The 20,101-nt window shown below is 42.0% G+C and overlaps 1 protein-coding gene across 1 annotated transcript; it reads right to left on the bottom strand.

Annotated features, from left to right (window-relative positions):
- Positions 1-237: 237 nt before the first annotated feature.
- Positions 238-18,030, bottom strand: LOC142656293 (uncharacterized). The gene is made up of 6 exons (XM_075831189.1): positions 17,920-18,030; positions 5,332-5,495; positions 5,021-5,234; positions 4,393-4,493; positions 2,695-2,832; positions 238-325 (listed from the first exon to the last, which is right to left on the bottom strand). The coding sequence occupies exons 1-6, from the start codon at positions 18,028-18,030 to the stop codon at positions 238-240; spliced, it is 816 nt and encodes a 271-aa protein (XP_075687304.1).
- Positions 18,031-20,101: the final 2,071 nt, after the last annotated feature.

Consider the following 20,101-nt stretch of genomic DNA (forward strand, 5'->3'; position numbering starts at 1 on the left):
CTGAAAACAGCCTGTGTGAACATACCCTAACCGGTTAGTGACACCATACAGAATGCATGTGAACATTTTTATTCCAGAAACTCAGAAGCCCTTATCTGCATCCACTGTATGTAATGTGCATTAAAAAAGAGAAAGTATATTTATAGTGGTAATCCTCTTAAAATTACCATATTACTCAAGTTAGATCTGTTAAGTATAGGAAAAAAAAAACAAAAACATATTCAGCAGTTATCCATTTTAATGTTTGCAAGCCATGATACAGAAGTGTTTCATTTGCACATTCAGCTGGACAGAGTCAGCCTCTTCTCCAAGTATATCTCGGAATCTGTAACAAAAAGGTTAATTTAGAAATCATGGAAATTAAGTTGAATACTATAAAGAGTGTTAGGGCTTATACAGACGAACGTAAAATACGTCCGTGCAACGCGTGTGATTTTCACGCGCCTCGCACGGACCTATGTTAGTCTATGGGCCCGTGCAGACAGTCCGTGATTTTTACGCAGCGACATGTCCTTTATGTCTGCATTTTTCGCGCATCACGCACCCATTGAAGTCAATGGGTGCGTGAAAATCACGTGCACCACACGGAAGCACTTCCGTGGGACGCGTGTGATTCGCGCAACAGCAGTGAAAAGTATGAATGAAAACCGAAAAGCACCACGTGCTTTTCTGTTTACAAAGATCCAAACAGAGTGTCATAATGATAGCGGCTGTGCGAAAAGCACGCATGACACACGGAGCTGTTAAGTGCCTTTTGCGCACGCAAAACACAGCGTTTTTTTGCGTGCGCAAAATGCACACGCTCGTGTGAATCCGGCCTTATGGTGTTTGCTTTTTTTTTTTTTTACTTTCTTCTGCATTATAAACTCTGATACATATTTTTCTTTACAAGCTATTTGCCACACACTGAACAAATGGAGTCCAGGGTGCTTTAGTGGTTGACAACTTATAAAATACAATTATATAGCTTTATTGTATGGTTTAGGATGGTTAATAAAAGGTGGTCAAGGACAGAAATATGTACCTATAACAATAGGTTATTTAATTTAAAATCTGTACAAGAAACACACCGTCGCCTCCCAGCCATTTACAGAAGGCTACATTAGACCATTGGCAGTTATATCTACCGATTCACCTAAAAGCTTGCAAAATGTTCTGCATAGATTTGTGAATTGGTTTATCACAACAAATGACCCAAAAGGGTTATTATTGTAGTTTGTAATTGCAATGTGCCCGGGCTGGGCCTGGGTTCTTAAATGACCGATTGAAGAAATAATTGGCTGCAGTGACGGAGCACCATAGGGGTGTTGGTGGCCCATGGTCACCTGAAGAGTAAAAAGCACATCGCAGTTTCAACACGGCAATGTGACAAAACTGCAGTTTATTTTGCACGACCTAAACTAAGCAGACATTAGGTCAGATGATTGCAGGCCTTTCAACAGTAACCGGAACTGAAAACCTATAGACAAGGTTATATGATCATATAGGTCTGTTCTTAAACGAGTAGAGCAGCAAGATGCCATAGAAAAGAATGAGCTGCTGTGCAAGTATATACGGTCTGGTCTGGGTTCTAACAAGTTTTGGGGCGCAAGTCTGGGGTCTGTATTAGTTTAGTGGGTCAGGTCTAGAAAACTGTATTTAGGGGTCTGGTCCAGGGTCTGCATGTATTCGTTAATGTATGGCGACTTCTGATGACTTCACTCAGATGAAGAAAAGATAAGCGAACGACCACCTTTAGAGAAGCCCTCACCTGTGAGCCACTGGATTTATAGTACAGCTGTCATGTCTCTGGAGGTGTCTGTTATAGGAAGTCCTTGTATTTCACAAACCGTATTTGTGTAGCTCAGGCCTATGACAATTGGGTGTTACCATTCCCCTTATCAGGGGCATGAGTCCCTGCACAGTGTAATACTGTCAGCATGTAGGGTTATAGCCCTATGACAAAGGGAATTGTAACACACACTCGCACAAAAAGGTGGTGTTTGTCTATAGACATGGCGTGGCAGTGAAGCGCCCCCCCCCCCCCAAGTTTTGGGAACAGTCCAGGGCCTATGTCTACTAAATCTGTCCCCGAGTGGCTCAGGTTATACTCTCATTTTGCTTACAGTTAGCCTCTGGTGTTAGGCATTGCAGTTCCATACTTAGGGATTTTTTTTCTTTTTTCAGTTTCAATTTATTTGTTTACGTACTAATTAAACCTTTTGTTAAAGGTTCTTGCTGTTTTTCTTTTCGGAGGGTGTATTATGATTTCAATTTATATTGTTCACTTTATTGTACTAGGGCCCTGGCTTTAAAATACCAGGACACTAGAAAAACACAAGGTTTCCTGAATAAACATTCTCTGAATATCTTTAGGACATACTGTTGGCAGTGTATAAATTCAGCATATCAAACAATTTGATTAAAGACAAAAGGCAAATTAAGAGTCTATGTTCTATATTTCAGATTTCTGGTCCCTGAGAATTAATGTATTATACAACACCTTTTGTGTACATTTCCACACAACTAAGTTGATCTACAGTAACATTTTTCCTATGTTGACCCACCTAAAGGGAAACCATACTGAAAGTGGGAAATAATAAGTAATTAATAGAATGGCATAGGCAAACAAATACGAATAAAATCTATAAAATGCAATAAGAAAAATTATGCTATAAAAGTGTATATTGTAAAATGCTAAAACTTACACCGTACCTTTTTTCAATATGTATAAGAAATTGTCCCGCTCTTTCCGCATTTTTCTCTTTGAATGCCTCAAACAAACAAATTGATTGTATAAATGCAATGATTTCAGGTAAGGACATCTGCATTGTGACTGGTATATCCTTCACCCTGCAAAAGAAGAGTATGTGCTTTAAATAGAGGTCCTACACAAAATGGGATTTTTTTTAAACATTTATTCACAATGAAAAAGGACAAGTTGTTTTTTCATTAACAAGCGTTGCTTCCTTTAAAAAAATAAATAAATAAAAAAAAAAAAAAGTTCTCACCGAGATTAGTCAAAGGAGAACAGTGTTGGCTCTTTGGAAGCTACTTTCAGAGAAATGCGATTGGAGAATTAGTCCAATTTTAGTAAAGAAATTCCGCTTTACCAACCTAACAATCCCTCTATGCAAGTCTCCCACTTTTTTTCTAAGGCTTCTTGTCTTGTTCTCTTCCATGCCCATGCGCTTTCCTTTTTTTAATTGCCTGTGACTAAACTATAGAATTTTTTATTTTTTTTTAAACTGGAAGTGATGGCATTTGATAGATGCATACATGACGATATCACTTGGAGCAGAAGTGGGCATCACACAACAAAATGACTGCAATCATGTCTAATGGAATATTTTAAATAAATCCTAACACTTTGATAACCTTTATTGCATGACCCGGTGTCACTGTCAGCAGTGTAATTTCTAGGTTATAGCATATTTATATAACCATAGCAGGTTAATTCACGGATACCTCTGTTTATTAGTTAGTTTAGGTTTATCAAGTCCAATATATAATTCTACCTGGTTGATAGAGAAAGGCAAAAACCCCTATGCTCAATGTAAGGAGGAAAAATTCCTTCCCGACTCCAATTATGGCAATCAGATTTTTGAAGATGGGACGATGGATCAGGGATTAGTTCTAGTTCCCATAACTCCGAAAATCATATTTCAATTAAGAAATCAGTACCCTCGACCTTTCAATAAACCAACAACCACATTCTAGCAGCGAGTTCCATAGTATCACTGCTCACAGTAAAGAATCACCATCTAGGATTAGGGTGAAACCTTATCTGTAGCTGTATAGGACACCCCTTGTTTTGGTTACATGTCTAGTTGTAAAGATCTTAAGGGAGATCTCGGTACTGTCCATTGATTAATTTGTACATAGTGGTTAGATTACCCCTAAACAGTCTTTTTCAAAACTGAATAACCCCAAGTGTGATAACCGGTTTTTGTACTGCAATCCACCCGTCCTGTTAATGAACTGTGCAAGGTGTAATAAATTGACACAGTATCTGCTTTCTCAATAGTTAGCTTGAATGAATTTAGTATTTACGGTCTACAGATAATTTAATGCATTTGCTTTGTTAAAAATTTTCTGAAATCACTGTTCGAAAACAAGTTTAATTTAAAAATGAGAACTTTTACTAATTCTTGTGGGAACAGTTTGGGACAACTGGGAAAAAGAGCAGTCTTCATACTGTATGCTCTTAATGAAGTTTTATTATAACAAATTACATGACATGGAGTATCATATACATGGCTTATGGATATTGATTTTGCATGACATTTTCTGGTTTTCTTCCCCATTCATGACTTCAGAACCCTTCTGTTTTTCTTATTACATGAGAATAATGTAATATAAGAGCTCAGATGGCATTTCCAAGAACAGAATATTGTTAAAGTAAAGACTTACCATTCCTTGTCTTTTAGCGGCACAGTCTCATATATAATTTGGTACTGAGTAAGTAGGCGCTCTTTGCTTTCATCAGAATACAGGAACAAAGAATCCCATACCTGCAAAATTAAATTAAACAAAATGAGAAAAAAAACCAGAACACACAACTATGTTATCAGGTTCATACTGACCCACCATCCTTTAGTGTGCCAAGGCCCTGAGATATTAATGGACCCCTAACACAATAGGTTACCAAAGCTCATTTGGAGCCAACCACCAGACACTATTCAATAATAAAAACAAACACTGCAATTAAAAGTGGACATGCACAGGTTCTTTATAGATGAAGGGTGGTTCCTCAGAATAATTTTATTATATTGGGCCCAATAAACCAGACTAGTTTGCCTATATTTAAATACATCAAACATAATGCCACTGTTCGCTGGTTTCACCTAAATTACGAACAAACATTGAGATTGTTAGACTGTAGTTCACAAAGAAAAGAAACAAATATAAGCTAGATGTAAACTAGAAGTAAAATATAATTTGTTGTTGCTTGATATTAGAACACCAGAATTCTAGTAAACAAAATAAAAAGGCTTATAAGTTCTATCTGCATTACATAAAATTATTATCTGCGTGTTACCTCGGTCATTAATGCGGTCAGATCTTCTGACCGTTTCTTGTATTCAATCTCAGCGGCTGGATAGAAAGCATGTACAGCCAAGCAACCATTTGTCTTCAGCACTCGAGCTGCCTCATTGACAAACTTGTCTACTGTGAACCAATGAGCAGCCAGACCAGCATTTACCAGGTCCACACAAGCATCTTTCAGCGGTAACTTCTCAGCCGGGGCGACCCTATAGACAGGAGAGATGATGGCCAGTGTAACTGACGAGATCTAGTCCTCTCGTTATATCAGCAGAATGGATACAGTAAATCCAGCGTAATACTCACATGTATGACACATTGGGTGCAGAGTTATATTGTTTTGCCACATTTATTTGGGAATCACTGATATCGGTTCCCAGGACCTTCTTGAAGTGAGGAGCTAGAGGCAAAGTGTAACGTCCAGTACCACAGCCAACATCCACCGCCAATTCAAGAGGCTGCCCATTTGTCTAGAGGGAATGTCAGAATACAAAGTGAAATTTTTCAAATTGTGAATTCAAGTGGAAAAGCGATATGGGGGGGGGGGGGGGGGGAGTATTTTGTGGGGTCCATGCATCGGAGAGTTGATCAAGTGCATGGAGGGTATCAAGTGGCCACTGGGGATTTGCTTTTCCCCCCCCGATTAAAATTATTTGTAATCTGAAAAGTCAAAGAAGAGTGCCTCATGGTGCAGAAATCCCAACAATAAGGAATAAAACGATAGAGGTGTAGGGGTAACCCTCACCTGGGATGGTTGTCGGAAGTCCAGGCACAACTCTGATTACTTGCAAGGAATGATGTAGTTGCAGCGCCTTCCTATCCGGTGGGACTGCAAGGCTCCACCGCGTAGTTTAGCATTAGATGCAGGAAAATTGGGAAGTCAATTAGCGCTACTTCGAGAGGAAAGAGGTGGTCTTGTTAAGTGTAGTTTAATAGGGTGACGAGTTGACACCGAACCGGTGACTTCAGACCATTTACAATGGTCTGATGAAGACACCGTTTCGGTATAGGAATGAGTCACCATATTAAAAGCTTCAACTATGCTTAACAAGATTGAGGACCTCTTTCCTCTTGAAGTAGCGCTAATTGACTTCCCAAATTTCCTGCATCTAATGCTGAATAAAATAATGGCTCTGCAGACTCTAAGCCCAAAAGTAAATTTTTCTTACCCTCGGGTACAAATTTGACCGTTTGGGGCCCCAATCAAAGTTATCTGGTGGCTCTAATATAGTGCCACGACCCAGTATAGATAGTGCCAGGCACCCCCCCCCCCCAACAAAAATACTCACTTTGCCCTGTGCCTTCAACGAACAAAACTGCAAGGGCTCTCAGCCTCCTCAGCCTAAATACACCAAGACAGGAGCCTTGCGAAGGCCGTCGCAACGCAGTAACTTCTCCACGCAGGCCTGCACAGGGATCCGGTCTCAGCTTCTTATAGGCCTAAGAACCAACGAGGCCTGTAGACTAGTGAATAGTTGCGCAGGGAGCAGTTTGCTCCCTTCTCCGCCATAATATTCAATCGTATTTGTGTTGTATTAGTGTGCAAATTTCAACAAGCATCCCATTAATTAGCTGCAAGCGTCATAGTAGGCTGTATTACTTGATATTTCTCAGCTAGCTTTAAGCAGTGTAGACGATGGAGTGATATATAATTCTTCAAATAACATACTAGAATTTTATCTATCTTTCCAACTAATTCTTTGATTACTAATGTTTTACTATTTGCCACGTTGAATCCTTTGGCCTTACTTTAGAGTACGTTTTGTCAAATAAGGTTTCCTGTATCACCTTTAATAAATACACAAAGTCCTTTCTCCCACAATCCTGTAGTGTATCAGTTTAAAAGGAAGAGGATCAGCACTCCTTGTGCAATATAAAAGTATTCTTTATTGAAATAGCTAGCGGATAAAGACAGACGAAGTGGATGAGTTACACAAGAAGTCTGTCACCTCTAGCAGGGACAGACACAAATTTGTCCATTTTGCCTGTCTTTTTACCCGAAGAACTCACCTCCCGACGCCCGCAGCCATGGATCCGGGAGCGCTGGTCCCTATCTCCCTCCTAGGAGACGCCAGCGCTCACCTGCTGTGTACCGTAGGGTGCGTGCGCACGCTCGTGCCTAGCCTTAAAGGGCCAGTGCGCACACAAGAGGAAATCATTATCATCAACTGCCCATATAAGAAAGCCCCAGCCCTTCTGATCCTTGCCTGAGCGTTGTTCGCTATCCCAAGTCTGTCTTGCAAATGGTCCCTTAGTGTTTCCAGTTCCAGTTGTTACCCATGCCCTTTTACCTGTTCCTGTATCCCGTGCTGTTCTGGTTCCTGTGCCTACTAGTGTTAATGCTGTGTCTTCTGCACCTGCTGTCTTCTGCCACATCGGATACTGCCCGCCCCTTTTGGTGCTACCTGCTGAACCAACCTCCATCCAAGTGTTACTACTACTATAGACTTTCGTATAGACTGACCTGGTCAGCTGCCTCTCCGCTACGGCGGAGCGGCCTAGTGGGTCCACATACCCTGTGACAAGAACACTCATATTCCACAAGGAGTACTAATCCTTTTCCTCCTGAAAATTGTGCCTGTGGCGTGGAGATAAGCTGTTTGTTTTGTGCACCTGGAGAGGCGAACTGACTATTTTCAGTTATCGGTTGTCTGCACCCAGCGGTCTGTGATGGGCCTGAAGCTTCTTGCCCATTACGGTGTATGATCTGCATCCATTCGGCTGCATGCCCATCAAGGTACCATCTTCCAGTGCCTATACCCTCGATATGTGCTAGTATCATGGTATCCTGGTCTGTTGGTCCCGGTGAGAGTAGCGGCTAGCCAAATTAAATTAGTGAGCAGGAAGCCTCCCTGCAGCAAAGTCCAGAACCCCGTAGAGTGTTACAGGTTGAAGACCAGAGAGGCTACTTCGATAATGCACTTAGGTGACGCTAAGCCAGACCAGTGGAGTAGCCTACTGGGTCCACAACTCACTGGACATAAAAGTTTGCTCAGGCCATGAACCCAGTTGGCAATCCCTTGCCTATGGTACAGGCACTCTGATGCCATCAAGGACCTCAGCAATCGTCAAGACCAAATGCTGCAGTTAATGGATATTTTGGCTCCACAGCAAAGGATTAATCCACCTCCAGAGTCTCCCATCCCAAAGGCTGCGGCTTCTGAAATCCCTGTAGGTGGAGGAATTAATGCGCCGCCACCCCCGTGTTATGATAAGGACCCCTAGACTTTACATGGGTCCATCAACCAGTGCCAGATTCATTTTCAGCTGCATCCCCACCACTTCTGCACTGACCAGACTAAAATTGCAATTATGGTCTCTACAGTTGGGCCAAGCATTGGCCAATCCCATAAGGGAGCATGAGGGACCCGAGATTTCAGGTTTGTACGTTTTCCTAGAGACATTCAGGACGGTCTGAGGAGCCTGGGCGAACCTAGTCGGCATCAACTGCCATCCTGAATATCATTCAGGGCAATTATACAGTGGGTCGATATGCTGTTCAGTTCCAGACCCTTGCAGCAGAGTTGGCCTGGAACAATGAGGCTCTGGTCACAACCTTCTGCCAGGAGTTGGCTGACCGAAAAAAGGATGAACTGGAATGCCTTGAATTACCTTCCTCTCTGGATGCAGTCCTCTCTGGCGTTGAGAATGGACATAAGATTCAGTGGCATAAGTACAATCTCTATGAATTGTGGCAAAAAGGGACACTTCACCGTGCAGTTGTGGTCAGGAGACTCCACCTAGGTTTGTCCCTCCTACCAACACTGGAGAGAATCTTTATGAAGTGGACTATGCTTAAGACTATGAAGTTGTCCTGTGATAACACTTCTGCCACTGTCCAAGAGTATTTAGACTCTGGTGCAGGCAGGAAACTTTACTGATCAGGAACTGGTGACTAGTCTTAGCCTGCCATTTGTTCATCTGTAGAAACCCTTGGCGGTGACTTCCATAAAATGGCCAACGCCTTCCTGACCCCATCCTGTTTGCACACAGTCTGACACTGTAGGTGGTGGTGCTTTACACAAAGTGCATCTCCTATATATTGCCAGTCTCCATTTACCCCTTGCATCCGGGCCCACCATGGCTTTGGCAACATGCGCAGTCCTTGACTGGAGCCTTGGGCCAAGTTCTTCAGTGGGGGGGGGGGGGGGGGTCAAACTGCCTTACTACGTACCTGGCATGGGTAGAGCCTGCCTCTGCACCGCCTGTGCCACAGAACAATGACAATTTTCCAACTTGGCATGGAGATCCTCCCTTCTTTATTGGTTATATTGTCTTATAAGGGATTAAAGATGGATCTGCCATGTTAAACTGGCCTCGTCCTCAGGGTCTTCGTGCAATTTAGCACTTCCTTGGATTTGCAAACTTTTACTGGCAATTCACTCCCCACTTGTTGCTGGCTCCTGTAAACAGCCTTAACGAAGAAGGCAGTCAATGCAAAGAATTGGACCCAAGAAGCAGAAGCGGCTTTTCTTCAATTGAAAAAATCCTCTGCGGCTGCTCCTATGTTGCAACACCCAGATGTCTCAAAGCAATTTTTCTTTGGAGGTGGGTGCCTCTTCTGTTGGTGGAAGTGCAGTCCTGACGCAAAAGGTCCTACTGGCAAGACTGTATCCCGTTTTTTCTTATCAAAATTATTTTGTTTTGCAAAGAGGAACTGTTTTATAGTAGAATGGGAGCTTCTGGCCATTAAGTTAGTGCTGGAAGTGTGAAGACATCTACTGGAAGGGGCTGTGCATCCTTTAGTCATTTTCACCTATCATAAGAATTTAGCCCATCTACGGGCCACACAGCGCTTGAGGTCTTTGCCCAGTTTCGTATTGCCCTTCCGTCTGAAGAATACCAAAGCAGATGCTCTGTCTCGGTTATTTGATTTTACCGACCAAATTAAGGATCCGCAACATTAATCCTTTGTGTCGTGCCGCTAACACCGGGCCTACTGAAGGATGACTGCTGGTTAAACCTTCATTCCCTGAGCCAGAAAAAGGACGCTAACTTGGGGACATTAATCTAAACTGGCTGGTCATGCCAGAGTGCATAAAACTCAGGAACTCCTTTATCAGTTCTGTACATTCTTGACAAGACATGACCAGTAGGACTATGTTGCTTCAGGTTCTATGCTCAAAACAGATCTCCAAAGCCCAAATCAGTTGGGCTTCAATTCTCCATGGCAACACATCACTAGACTTTGTAACTGATCCACCTCTGCCAGCTGTAACACAATCTGGGGGTTGGTGGATCGCTTCTCCAAGATGGCACGCTTTGTCCCCTTGCATAGTCTGCCCCTTGTCTGGCCGGTTTCCTTGTGTAACATATCGTCTGCATGGCCTGCCCCTACATATTGTTTTGGGCCGTGGTGTACAGTTCACCTGAAGATTTTTAAGAGCTCTGTGGCCTGCTGGGATTAAAGTTGGACTTCTCTTCTGCATACCATCCCCAGTCCAATGGTCAAGTGGAGAGGGTCAATGAGGTCATGGAAAATCTTCACCATTTTGTGTCTGCCCAATGTGACAACTGAGCAGGATTCTCCAATAACCACCATTCCGGAGAAACCATGGGTTCTTCCCTGGTCTTTATTGTATACAGTCAGCAGCCATGGATATCCGTTCCTGTGCCTGCTTCCTCTAAAGTTACCACTGCCAATTCCGCCTATGGAAAGCTTTTGCAAGTCTGGCCACAAACCAAATCTGCCATTATTGAAGCGGTTTCTCATATGCAAAGATGTGCAGATAAGAGACCTCCTTCACAGTATGCTGCTGGAGATAAAGTATGGCTTTCTTAAAAAAAACGTCTGACTAAGGGTACTCTCGTACAAATTTGATTCTCATTTCCTTAGTCCATTTGAAGTTTGATTTATTTTCTTAAAGTAAAAAAATAAATAATTGCGAAGGACATTTTTAGAATTTGGAAAGGATTTGGTCCACGAATATAATCAGAGCCTTCTCAAAATATGAAATGCCCCGTTGCTCCTCAAGACATTCCATTCTGGTGATCGACCCAAGAAGGAGGTGTAAGGGGGGGGGGGGGTACGGTCTCATATCTTCCCCCAATGATGGCCTGGTCCTGCTGCTCGTCCTGGCCAACAATATCTGCTATGTGTTTTTCCCTGCTCATGGTCGTATAGTCTAACCAATCAGTTTGTTTCAGGACTACTTAAGGCACCTTTACAATTCACCTGTAACCAATTACCGGCCTGTATCCAGTTATCTGCTATCAGCCCGTATACAGCTACCCACTACCAGCCTGTGTCCAGCTATCCGCTCTAAGCTTTCATCCAGCTGCCTGCTGCAAGTTTGCCTCCTACTACCAGATCATATCCAGTTATCAGACTTCAGTCTTCATTCAGTTGTCTACTGGCAGTCTGCACCCAGCTATCTGTGACGAGCCTGAAATTTCCTGCCTATTATGAATGGTGTCTGTCAAGGAGGTAGGGACCTGGTAGCCTTCCTGCAGCGAATTCCAGATCCGCGTACAGTGTTTAAATTGTAAAGATCGGGGTGTCTTTTTAAAAAGTGGTTCTCGTCATTAAACAAACCGCTTAAAGAAAAGGAAATCACATTAAAACAAAATTGAGTAAAAGAGTACCATTCAGTTTTCCCTGACATCTCCATTTTAGAAATACTTGCATTCCCCAGATAATAGTAATACTAACACCAATTCTGGAGCATCTTTTCTTAGATCGCTGCGTCATGCCATACCAATGTTATTCCTCCTGGAAATGTATGAATAAAGACGAAAATTAGCTAGTTTTACTTTCCTTGAATCCGAGAATGTACCCAAGCCCATTCCTTAGACAAAGGCTCTAGTTACCCTTAGTTGTGTGTAATAATGACAAGCAAAATAAGTGCAATGTATTGGGTGGGCTACTGCTGCTTCAAACTCTAGGAAAAGATAATTTCAGGTAAGTTTTAGTCTTCTTAATTGTCCTCGGCATCACCCATGGGACTTCGATAGCTAAGGACAATGTGGGCGAGTCTTGAATCACCTTGTTTATACTCTGGTGTCAAAGGCTGAACGCTCAAAAGAAGGATGCTGTTTTGCAGATTAACTGAAGAGGAACTTCTCCAATTTCTGCCCAGGAGATGGATCTAGTTGAATTGACAAATACTACAGGCACTGAAATGCCCTCCAGGGAACACAAGGAGATGGCAGACCTTAGTCACTTTGAAAAAGTAGAGCAGCCTGTAAGGCTCCTCTTGCTTGCACCAAAGAATTGTAGAAATAACCTGAAGCCAGAGATTCTTTGGAGGTAGATTTTAACTGCTCTCTTAACATCAATGAGTAAGGTTGAACAATCGCTACTAGTGTTTGGCAGGGAGAAAGCAGGTAAGTAATCTAAACCAGGAAATTTAGCTTCAGAATAGACCTTTGAGAATGGGTGCTGTCCTTCCTCCCAGAGTAATACAGTCAGGGAGGATCTTCAGGTAGGGTTCACAAGCGGAGGGTGCTTGTAACTTGTCCACTCTTGGCAGATATAATTGCCACGAACATCACTTTCGAGGATAGAAAGGTTCGGTTCAACCTTGCCGAGGGCTCAAAGAGGTCAGAAGATATTTTAGTTTTTTTAAAGAAACAGCCATATCCCAAAAGGGGACAAGGGGGTCTGACATTAGGTCCAAGGACCCGAATACCTTTAAAGAATTTCCTCACCAACGTTTTTGGTTTTTTTTAAATTTGAATTTAGAACAAGCATTTATTGCTGAAAAGTGGGCATTGAACATAATTTACTGAAGTTCTTTTTGGAAGCCATCCTGAAGAGAGTCTAATAAATCTGAGACTTTAATCTCCCTGGGGGAAAAAAAATTAAATAAATAAAAAAAAAAAAAAATCATGTTCTAGACACCAGGAGGGAAACACTCCCCATTCCCTGTTATATACAGAACAGGTCAAATCCCTCCGGGAAGAAAGCAAATTCTTAATTACTCCATGGGAAAGTGCATGATCAGCTAGATTTAGCCTTTCAATATCCAGGTCGTCGTGTGGAGCTTTTTGAGACTGGGATGCAGAAAGCCTCCCTGGGGGAGAAGATCTTCTGAGGGGTAAGCGCCAGTAAGTTCCTTTTGAAAATTTCTAATAAGGCCTGAAACCTTGCCCTCCTGGGCAAAAATGGGATGATAGCCAGAACTTTGGGCTGGTCATGCCTGATCGTCACTAAACATCTCTGGATTAAATGGAACAGGGGGAAAAAAAGAAGGTTTAAAAAAATTGCAGAATCTCCCAGGACAGGAAAAAAATGCATCCAGAGACACCAGATTTCCAAACTTGCGTAACCAGTCACCGCCAATACGCCTTTTCACAGCGCCCAATAATGGGCTTGATTCTGATGCATATGCCTTTTCACGGCGCTGCGTCAGAATAAATAGAGCAGGGAGCTGTTAAATCTCCCTGCTGAGCTACCAGATGCAGCGGAGGGCTTGGGGCATCCCTGCTCGAACGGGTGAGATCGATATCAGTATCGAACCCACCTGTTTAACCCCTCAGAGCACCGCATCAGAGTTGTTTTGGGGAGAGGGAGGGAGTTCCCTCTCTCCCACAGACAACCGGCAATAAGATCGCAGAGTGTCTGTCTTCTATGGCAGCCGGGGGGGGGGGGGGGAATAAAGGCCCCCAGGTCTGCTTGTAGTGTATGCCTGCTAGGTCATTCCTCTGTCAGTTTTAAACAGACAGGCAGTAAAACACCAATACAAAAGTATTGCAGTGTATTATAAAATTGATCAGAGGATTGTATATTAAAGAGGCTCTGATTAGAAGTGCCCTATCTCCTAAATAATCTGATCGGTGCTGTAATGTAGATAAGTCGTTTTTATTTTGAAAAACGATTTTTGAGCAAGTTATAAGCAATTTTAGATTTATGCTAATTAGTTTAATAGACAACTGGGCATGTTTTTACTTTTGACCAAGTGGGAGTTGTACAGAGAAGTGTATGACGCTGGCCAACCATACAATTCTCATTGTTCCAGCCCATTGTTAGTGTGATTGTGCAGTGAAAGAAGCTGGGCTGGAACAATGAGAAGTGTGACACCGATTGGTCAGTGTCATACACTCCTCTGTACAACGCCCAGTTGGTCAAAAGTAAAAAACACCCAGGTGTCTATTAAGAAATTAATTAGCATAAAATCTAAAATTGCTCAAAAATCATAGTTTTAAAAAAAACAAAACACTGCGGTTATCTATATTACAGCGCCGATCAGATTATGTAGGAGATAGGTCACTTGTGGTGACAGAGCCTCTTTAAAGTCCCGTAGTAGGACTAATAAAACAAAAACAAAGTTTAAAACCCATTTTCCTCCTTACAAAATGCTTTACTATTAAAACAAAAAAAGTAAAAATGTACACATATTTGGTATTGCCGCATCTGTAACGAGCCAGACACTAAAGCTGTTACATTTGACCTGCACGGTGAACGCCGTAAAAAATATAAAAACAATGGAAATATAGTTCTGTGAATCCTGCCTTAAAAAAAAAAAAAAAAAAAAAGTCATAAAATGTGATAATCTCCTCCAAAATGGTACCAATAAAAACTACAAGTCGTCCCGCAAAAGAAAAGCCCTCACGACTGAAAATCGGTAGGGAAAAAAGCTCTTGTGAATGAGACTATGGAAAAAACGTAAAAAATAGCTTGGTCATTAAGGTTTAAAATAGGCTGGTCATTAAGGGGTTAAGGCACAGAAGTTTGAGAGTTTGTTGGCAGATGTTGCCATCAGATCTAGTTGTGGCAGTCCCCACTTCTGCACCAACATTCGAAAGGTCTGGATTCAACTCCCACTTGCTGGGTTTGAGCATCTGTCTGTTAAGCTGTCGCTGCCTCTGATGTGAAGTGCAGAAATGCAGGCCAAATGGCATTCTGCCCAGGTCATAATTGTTGCACATTTTGCTTCTAGAAGACTACATCTGGTGCCTAAATGTTCATTCAGGTAGAACAGTTACTAGATTGTCTGATTGCATCTTTACATAGGTACCCCTGATTCGGCTCTTTAAATGACAATGACAACCCCACAGTTTGCATCTCCCTGAAGTTGGAGGATATCTTCCGGTCATGGGAACTCCAAATACTCGGAGTCCAGTGTTCCTGAAGGTGGGCCCCCCACCCTTTGATGGATGAATTCGTAGTTACCACGACTTTGTCCTGTGATACAAGGGACTTCCCCCTTCTGAAGATTCTTCCTGTCTATCCACCACTTTAGAAGAAACTTTGTCTGTGGGGTGATTGAGAATCTGTGGGCTAAGCCTGCTGGGTCTTTGTCCTAATTCCTCAGGATAGCTGACTGTAAAGGCCTCAAGTGTGTTTTGGCCCATGGTGTGGCTTCTATAGCTGTGCAAGTTTGCATCCCTGAGGTCTAACTTCGCTATTAAGTCTCCTTCTGTAATTCACGCAGCTGTAGACCTGAAAGTCTCAATCTTTAAATTGTTTTCTTGCTGAGGCACACGTTGAGACCTCAGATCTATTATAACTCTCCATTTGTTTCCAGGCTTGGGGACCGGGAACATGAGAGACTAGTAACCTTTCAAACACTCGGCAGGAGGAACAGGTTCTAAGGCATGCATATTTTTACAAATTCCTCCAGCAGGGAGATGACCTGACGTAGACTTCCATGGTCGAGGCGAAATCTGGTTGGTGGAGGACAGGCCAATTCTACAGAACAACCTTCCTTTATTATTTTTAGCACCCAGGAGTCTGTAGTGGTAGTTTTTCAGATGTGGTAGAAATCTTTCAGCCTGCCAGACTTCTGGCGTCAAAAATCAGTCTTGGAGGGAGGAGCTCAAGTCTTCTTAGGGTTTTTGTCAAAATATGTTCTTCTGTCCCGACTGTTGCCTATTAAGGAGCCCGAAAGAGAGTCTTCTTCCCCTCGAAGGAGAAGATCTAGCGGTTCGGCCTGGACGAAATCTTCTTGCTGAGGAACATGGTATAAAATAAAAAATATATATATTTGCTTCACAAGCTAGAGGCAACTCCTTTATATGCAGGAGGTCTACTGCACTGCTTTGCTCATCTGGCAAGGGCTGTTGACAATCGTTGCACTCTATATATGTCTGGTCTCTCTCTCTCAACAGGCGCCTTACTCCTAGGTATCTCCTCAGATGAACTGGAAATCTAGGGAAGCAGTCCGCAAACTGTATCAAGTATACATACATAACCAGGAGCATAGCTTACACTTCCTGCTAGAGCAATCCACTGCCTGACACGCTGAGCCACCGCATATTCAAACACAGGAACTTAAACCAGGACGGCAAATCCTAACCTGGGGCAGTGCTTACATTTGAACAGGAAGTGATACAGGTGGCATCTTTGTACACACTGGGGATATTAAACATTACATGGTGAAAGGGTAGTGAGACACAGCAAGCCGCGCCTACAGGAAAAGCACCAGACACCCCTAGTGCACAGAAAAAGGTATTTTGTTAAAAGTGGCAGCCACTCCAGTGGTACTGAACCGGCACCAGCTGGTCACCCCCAGCTGGCTCTGAAAGACAGCAGATTGTAATAGTATTTTTTCTTATCTTAGGTTGTTTTCTATCACGGTTGCTGCTTACCGTTGGAATAGAACCTCACCGGTCTAACTGTCCTAAAGGGGGATAGAAAATAAAGGCTCCAGTTTTTTTGTCCCTTAGAACAAAAAAAAAAAAACACACACTTAGAGGCTCTGTCACCAGATTTTGCAACCCCTATCTGCTATTGCAGCAGATAGGCGCTGCAATGTAGATTACAGTAACTTTTTTATTTTTAAAAAACGAGCATTTTTGGCCAAGTTATGACCATTTTCGTATTTATGCAAATGAGGCTTGCAAAAGTACAACTGGGCGTGTTGAAAAGTAAAAGTACAACTGGGCGTGTATTATGTGCGTACATCGGGGCGTGTTTACTACTTTTACTAGCTGGGCGCTCTGACGAGAAGTATCATCCACTTCTCTTCACAACGCCCAGCTTCTGGCAGTGCAGACACAGCCGTGTTCTCCAGAGATCACGCTGTGTCGTCACTTACAGGTCCTGCATCGTGTCAGACGAGCGAGGACACATCGGCACCAGAGGCTACAGATGATTCTGCAGCAGCATCGGCGTTTGCAGGTAAGTCAATGTAGCTACTTACCTGCAAACGCTGATGCTGCTGCAGAATCAACTGTAGCCTCTGGTGCCGACACGATGCAGGACCTGTGAGTGACGTCACAGATCTGCACTGCCAGAAGCTGGGCGTTCTGATGAGAAGTATCATCCACTTCTCTTCAGAACGCCCAGCTAGTAAAAGTAGTAAACACGCCCCGATGTACGCACATAATACACGCCCAGTTGTACTTTTACTTCTCAACACGCCCAGTTGTACTTTTGCAAGCCTCATTTGCATAACTACAAAAATGGTCATAACTTGGCCAAAAATGCTCGTTTTTTAAAAATAAAAACGTTACTGTAATCTACATTGCAGCGCCTATCTGCTGCAATAGCAGATAGGGGTTGCAAAATCTGGTGACAGAGCCTCTTTAAGGAAAAGGCTTGGGAATTAACTCTGTTACTGCATTTTAGTAGGTTCTGTTCCTTATTCCGGGTTGGAACGCATAACCCATGCGTGCTGCCGAGGACAATTAGGAATTTATAGCTAGATGCTAACTTTCTCCTTGTAAAGTCGGTGTCCCAGGGGTGTTGACACTGTCCAATCAGTGTCATATCCAATAGGGACTCACACCCTATTAACGAGAACGGTATCTTCCACTTATCAATTCAATCACAATGCAGAATTTGAAGAGAAAAAAAAAAAGAAAGTGCTTTAGAATTGTTATTTTATGGGGAATGCAAGCATTTACTTAAAGACGTCAATAGTGCAGACAGTTTCCCCCTTTAAGCAATACTCTTTAGAATTGTAAAAAGTAATTCAACAGCATACAGTACCTTCTCATTATACTTACTTTTGCTTTCACATAGGATAAAACTACATTCATGATTTCATTGGAGACTGGGATCATTTGCTTTTGATAAAGTAAAGAAAATAGCATCTTATTGAACTGTTTGATTAACATGATGATCTGTGCTTTGGCTTTCTTGTTTTAATGTGTATATCTATGAAATGAATAGAAACAATATTTTTACAAAGAAAGTAAGACTGGTTGCCTTTTCACTGCCAAGGGGAAATGTAATACAAGATGACTTTAAACATTTGCAATTAGAATATAACGGACTAGAGTTAAGGCATCATTAACCCCTTGAAGACGCAGCCATTTCTCAGATTTTTTTTTTTTTTACCTCCCCGCTTTCCAAAAGCCAAAACTTCCATATTTTTCCATTGACAACTGTATGAGGGCTTGTTTTTTGCAGAATGAGTTGTAGATTTCCAGGCCATTTAATGTGCCATATAACGTACTGGTAAACTGAAAAATAATATGAACTTTGTGGGCTGGAATGGGGAAAAAAAAATAAAAAATGCGAAATCATTGTTTTTTTGTATTTATGATGTACATCGGGAGTTAAAAACGACATTAAATTTATTCTACCGGTTGGTGAGATTACAAATTTTTACCACTTTATTTATTTATTTTGTATACGTTTTGTGTCGCCCCTTTGAGAGCCGTAACTTTTTCCAGTTGATCAGTGTAAAGGCTTATTTTTTGCGGGACAAGCTGTAGTTTAAGGATACCATTTTGGGGTACAGGCAACTTCTTGATCACTTTATATTCAATTTGGGATGCCCAAAAAAAACCTGTAATTTGGGTGTTAATTTTTATAAAATAAAATTTAATAGTTTGGACTTTTACGGATGCAGCGATACCAATTAAGAAAACTTTTTTTTAAATATTACTTTAGGGAAAATATGCGAAAAGGATTTAACTTAATATTTTAGTACAAAAAAAAACAAAAAACCCTTTACTGTATTTTACTTTTTTTAGTAAGTGTAGTAACAGGAAAGGAGAAGGGGAAAGTAGTGTGATCAATTTTTGAAAATACATTTATTAGTAAATAGTTAAAAATAACAAAGTTAAATGAAAATTCGTAGTGCCAATGACCCCTCACTTGACACTAAAGAAATAAATGTCTTGAATAGTCTTACTCCGTTACAGAAAATTTACAAGCAATGGGACAAGTAGCCTCAATCTTGGGTAGATGTTTTTTACATTAGTTAGCCCACACTAATTAATGCTGAACCAAGATGTTATTAAACATTCATTGTAAGGGTATGTTCACACGGCAACGCCATTTACGTCTGAAATTACAGAGTTGTTTTCAGGCGAACACAACTTCTGAATTTCAGACGTTTTGCCAAGTGCACGCGTTTTTCGCTGCGTCTTTTACGGACGTAATTGGAGTTGGTTTTCAGTGGAGTCAATGAAAAACTGCTCCAATTACGTCCCAAGAAGTGACATGCACTTCTTTGAGGCGGGCGTCTTTACGCACCGTCTTTTGACAGCGGTGCGGAAAAAAAAATGCCCGTCTATAAACATCTGCCCATTGAATTCAATGGGTCTTACGGTGTTCTGTGCAGACGGTTTGGAGCAGTTTTTCGGCCGTAAAACGCCTGAATTACGTCCGTAAATAGGGCGTGTGAACATACCCTTAAATCATTAGCTAAGAACTCTATCAGGTTAGGGTGTCTCACAAAACGGGCTGTGAATGAACCCTGACAATTAATTGTGAAGACACGCTGCTGGTTAATTGCATAGGCACTCAGATCTCAATTATACTGTGCTGAAGGTTCCTTCATCGGGCTGTAATGAAAGCCAAGCTGGGAGGAACCTAGTTAGGTGACAGTCAGTCTGTCAGATTGCAAAGAGACCAGCACAGCATACAAGGTACAATGCTGAGCATGGTCAAGTAAAAGAGTTATAGGATGAGCCAGAATCAGCTGTCTGGGTGCTTGTCAGCACGTCCAGTACAGCTTAGCACGGTCCCTTACTTTGGGCTGCTACGGTTCACTGTGCACACACAGTGTGCATTGTCGATGAGACTCTTAAAATGAGTCTCTGCGTTCCTATGAAGCTGCTCAATGATCACTACGGCATGCAGTGAACAGTGCCATTCAATTTACATTTGTCTTTAGTGTCAAGTGAGGTGTCATTGGCACTACGAATTCTCATTTAACTTTTGAAAATTTCTTTA

This window comes from Rhinoderma darwinii, chromosome 6, assembly GCF_050947455.1.
Source record: "Rhinoderma darwinii isolate aRhiDar2 chromosome 6, aRhiDar2.hap1, whole genome shotgun sequence".
NCBI lineage: Eukaryota > Metazoa > Chordata > Amphibia > Anura > Rhinodermatidae > Rhinoderma > Rhinoderma darwinii.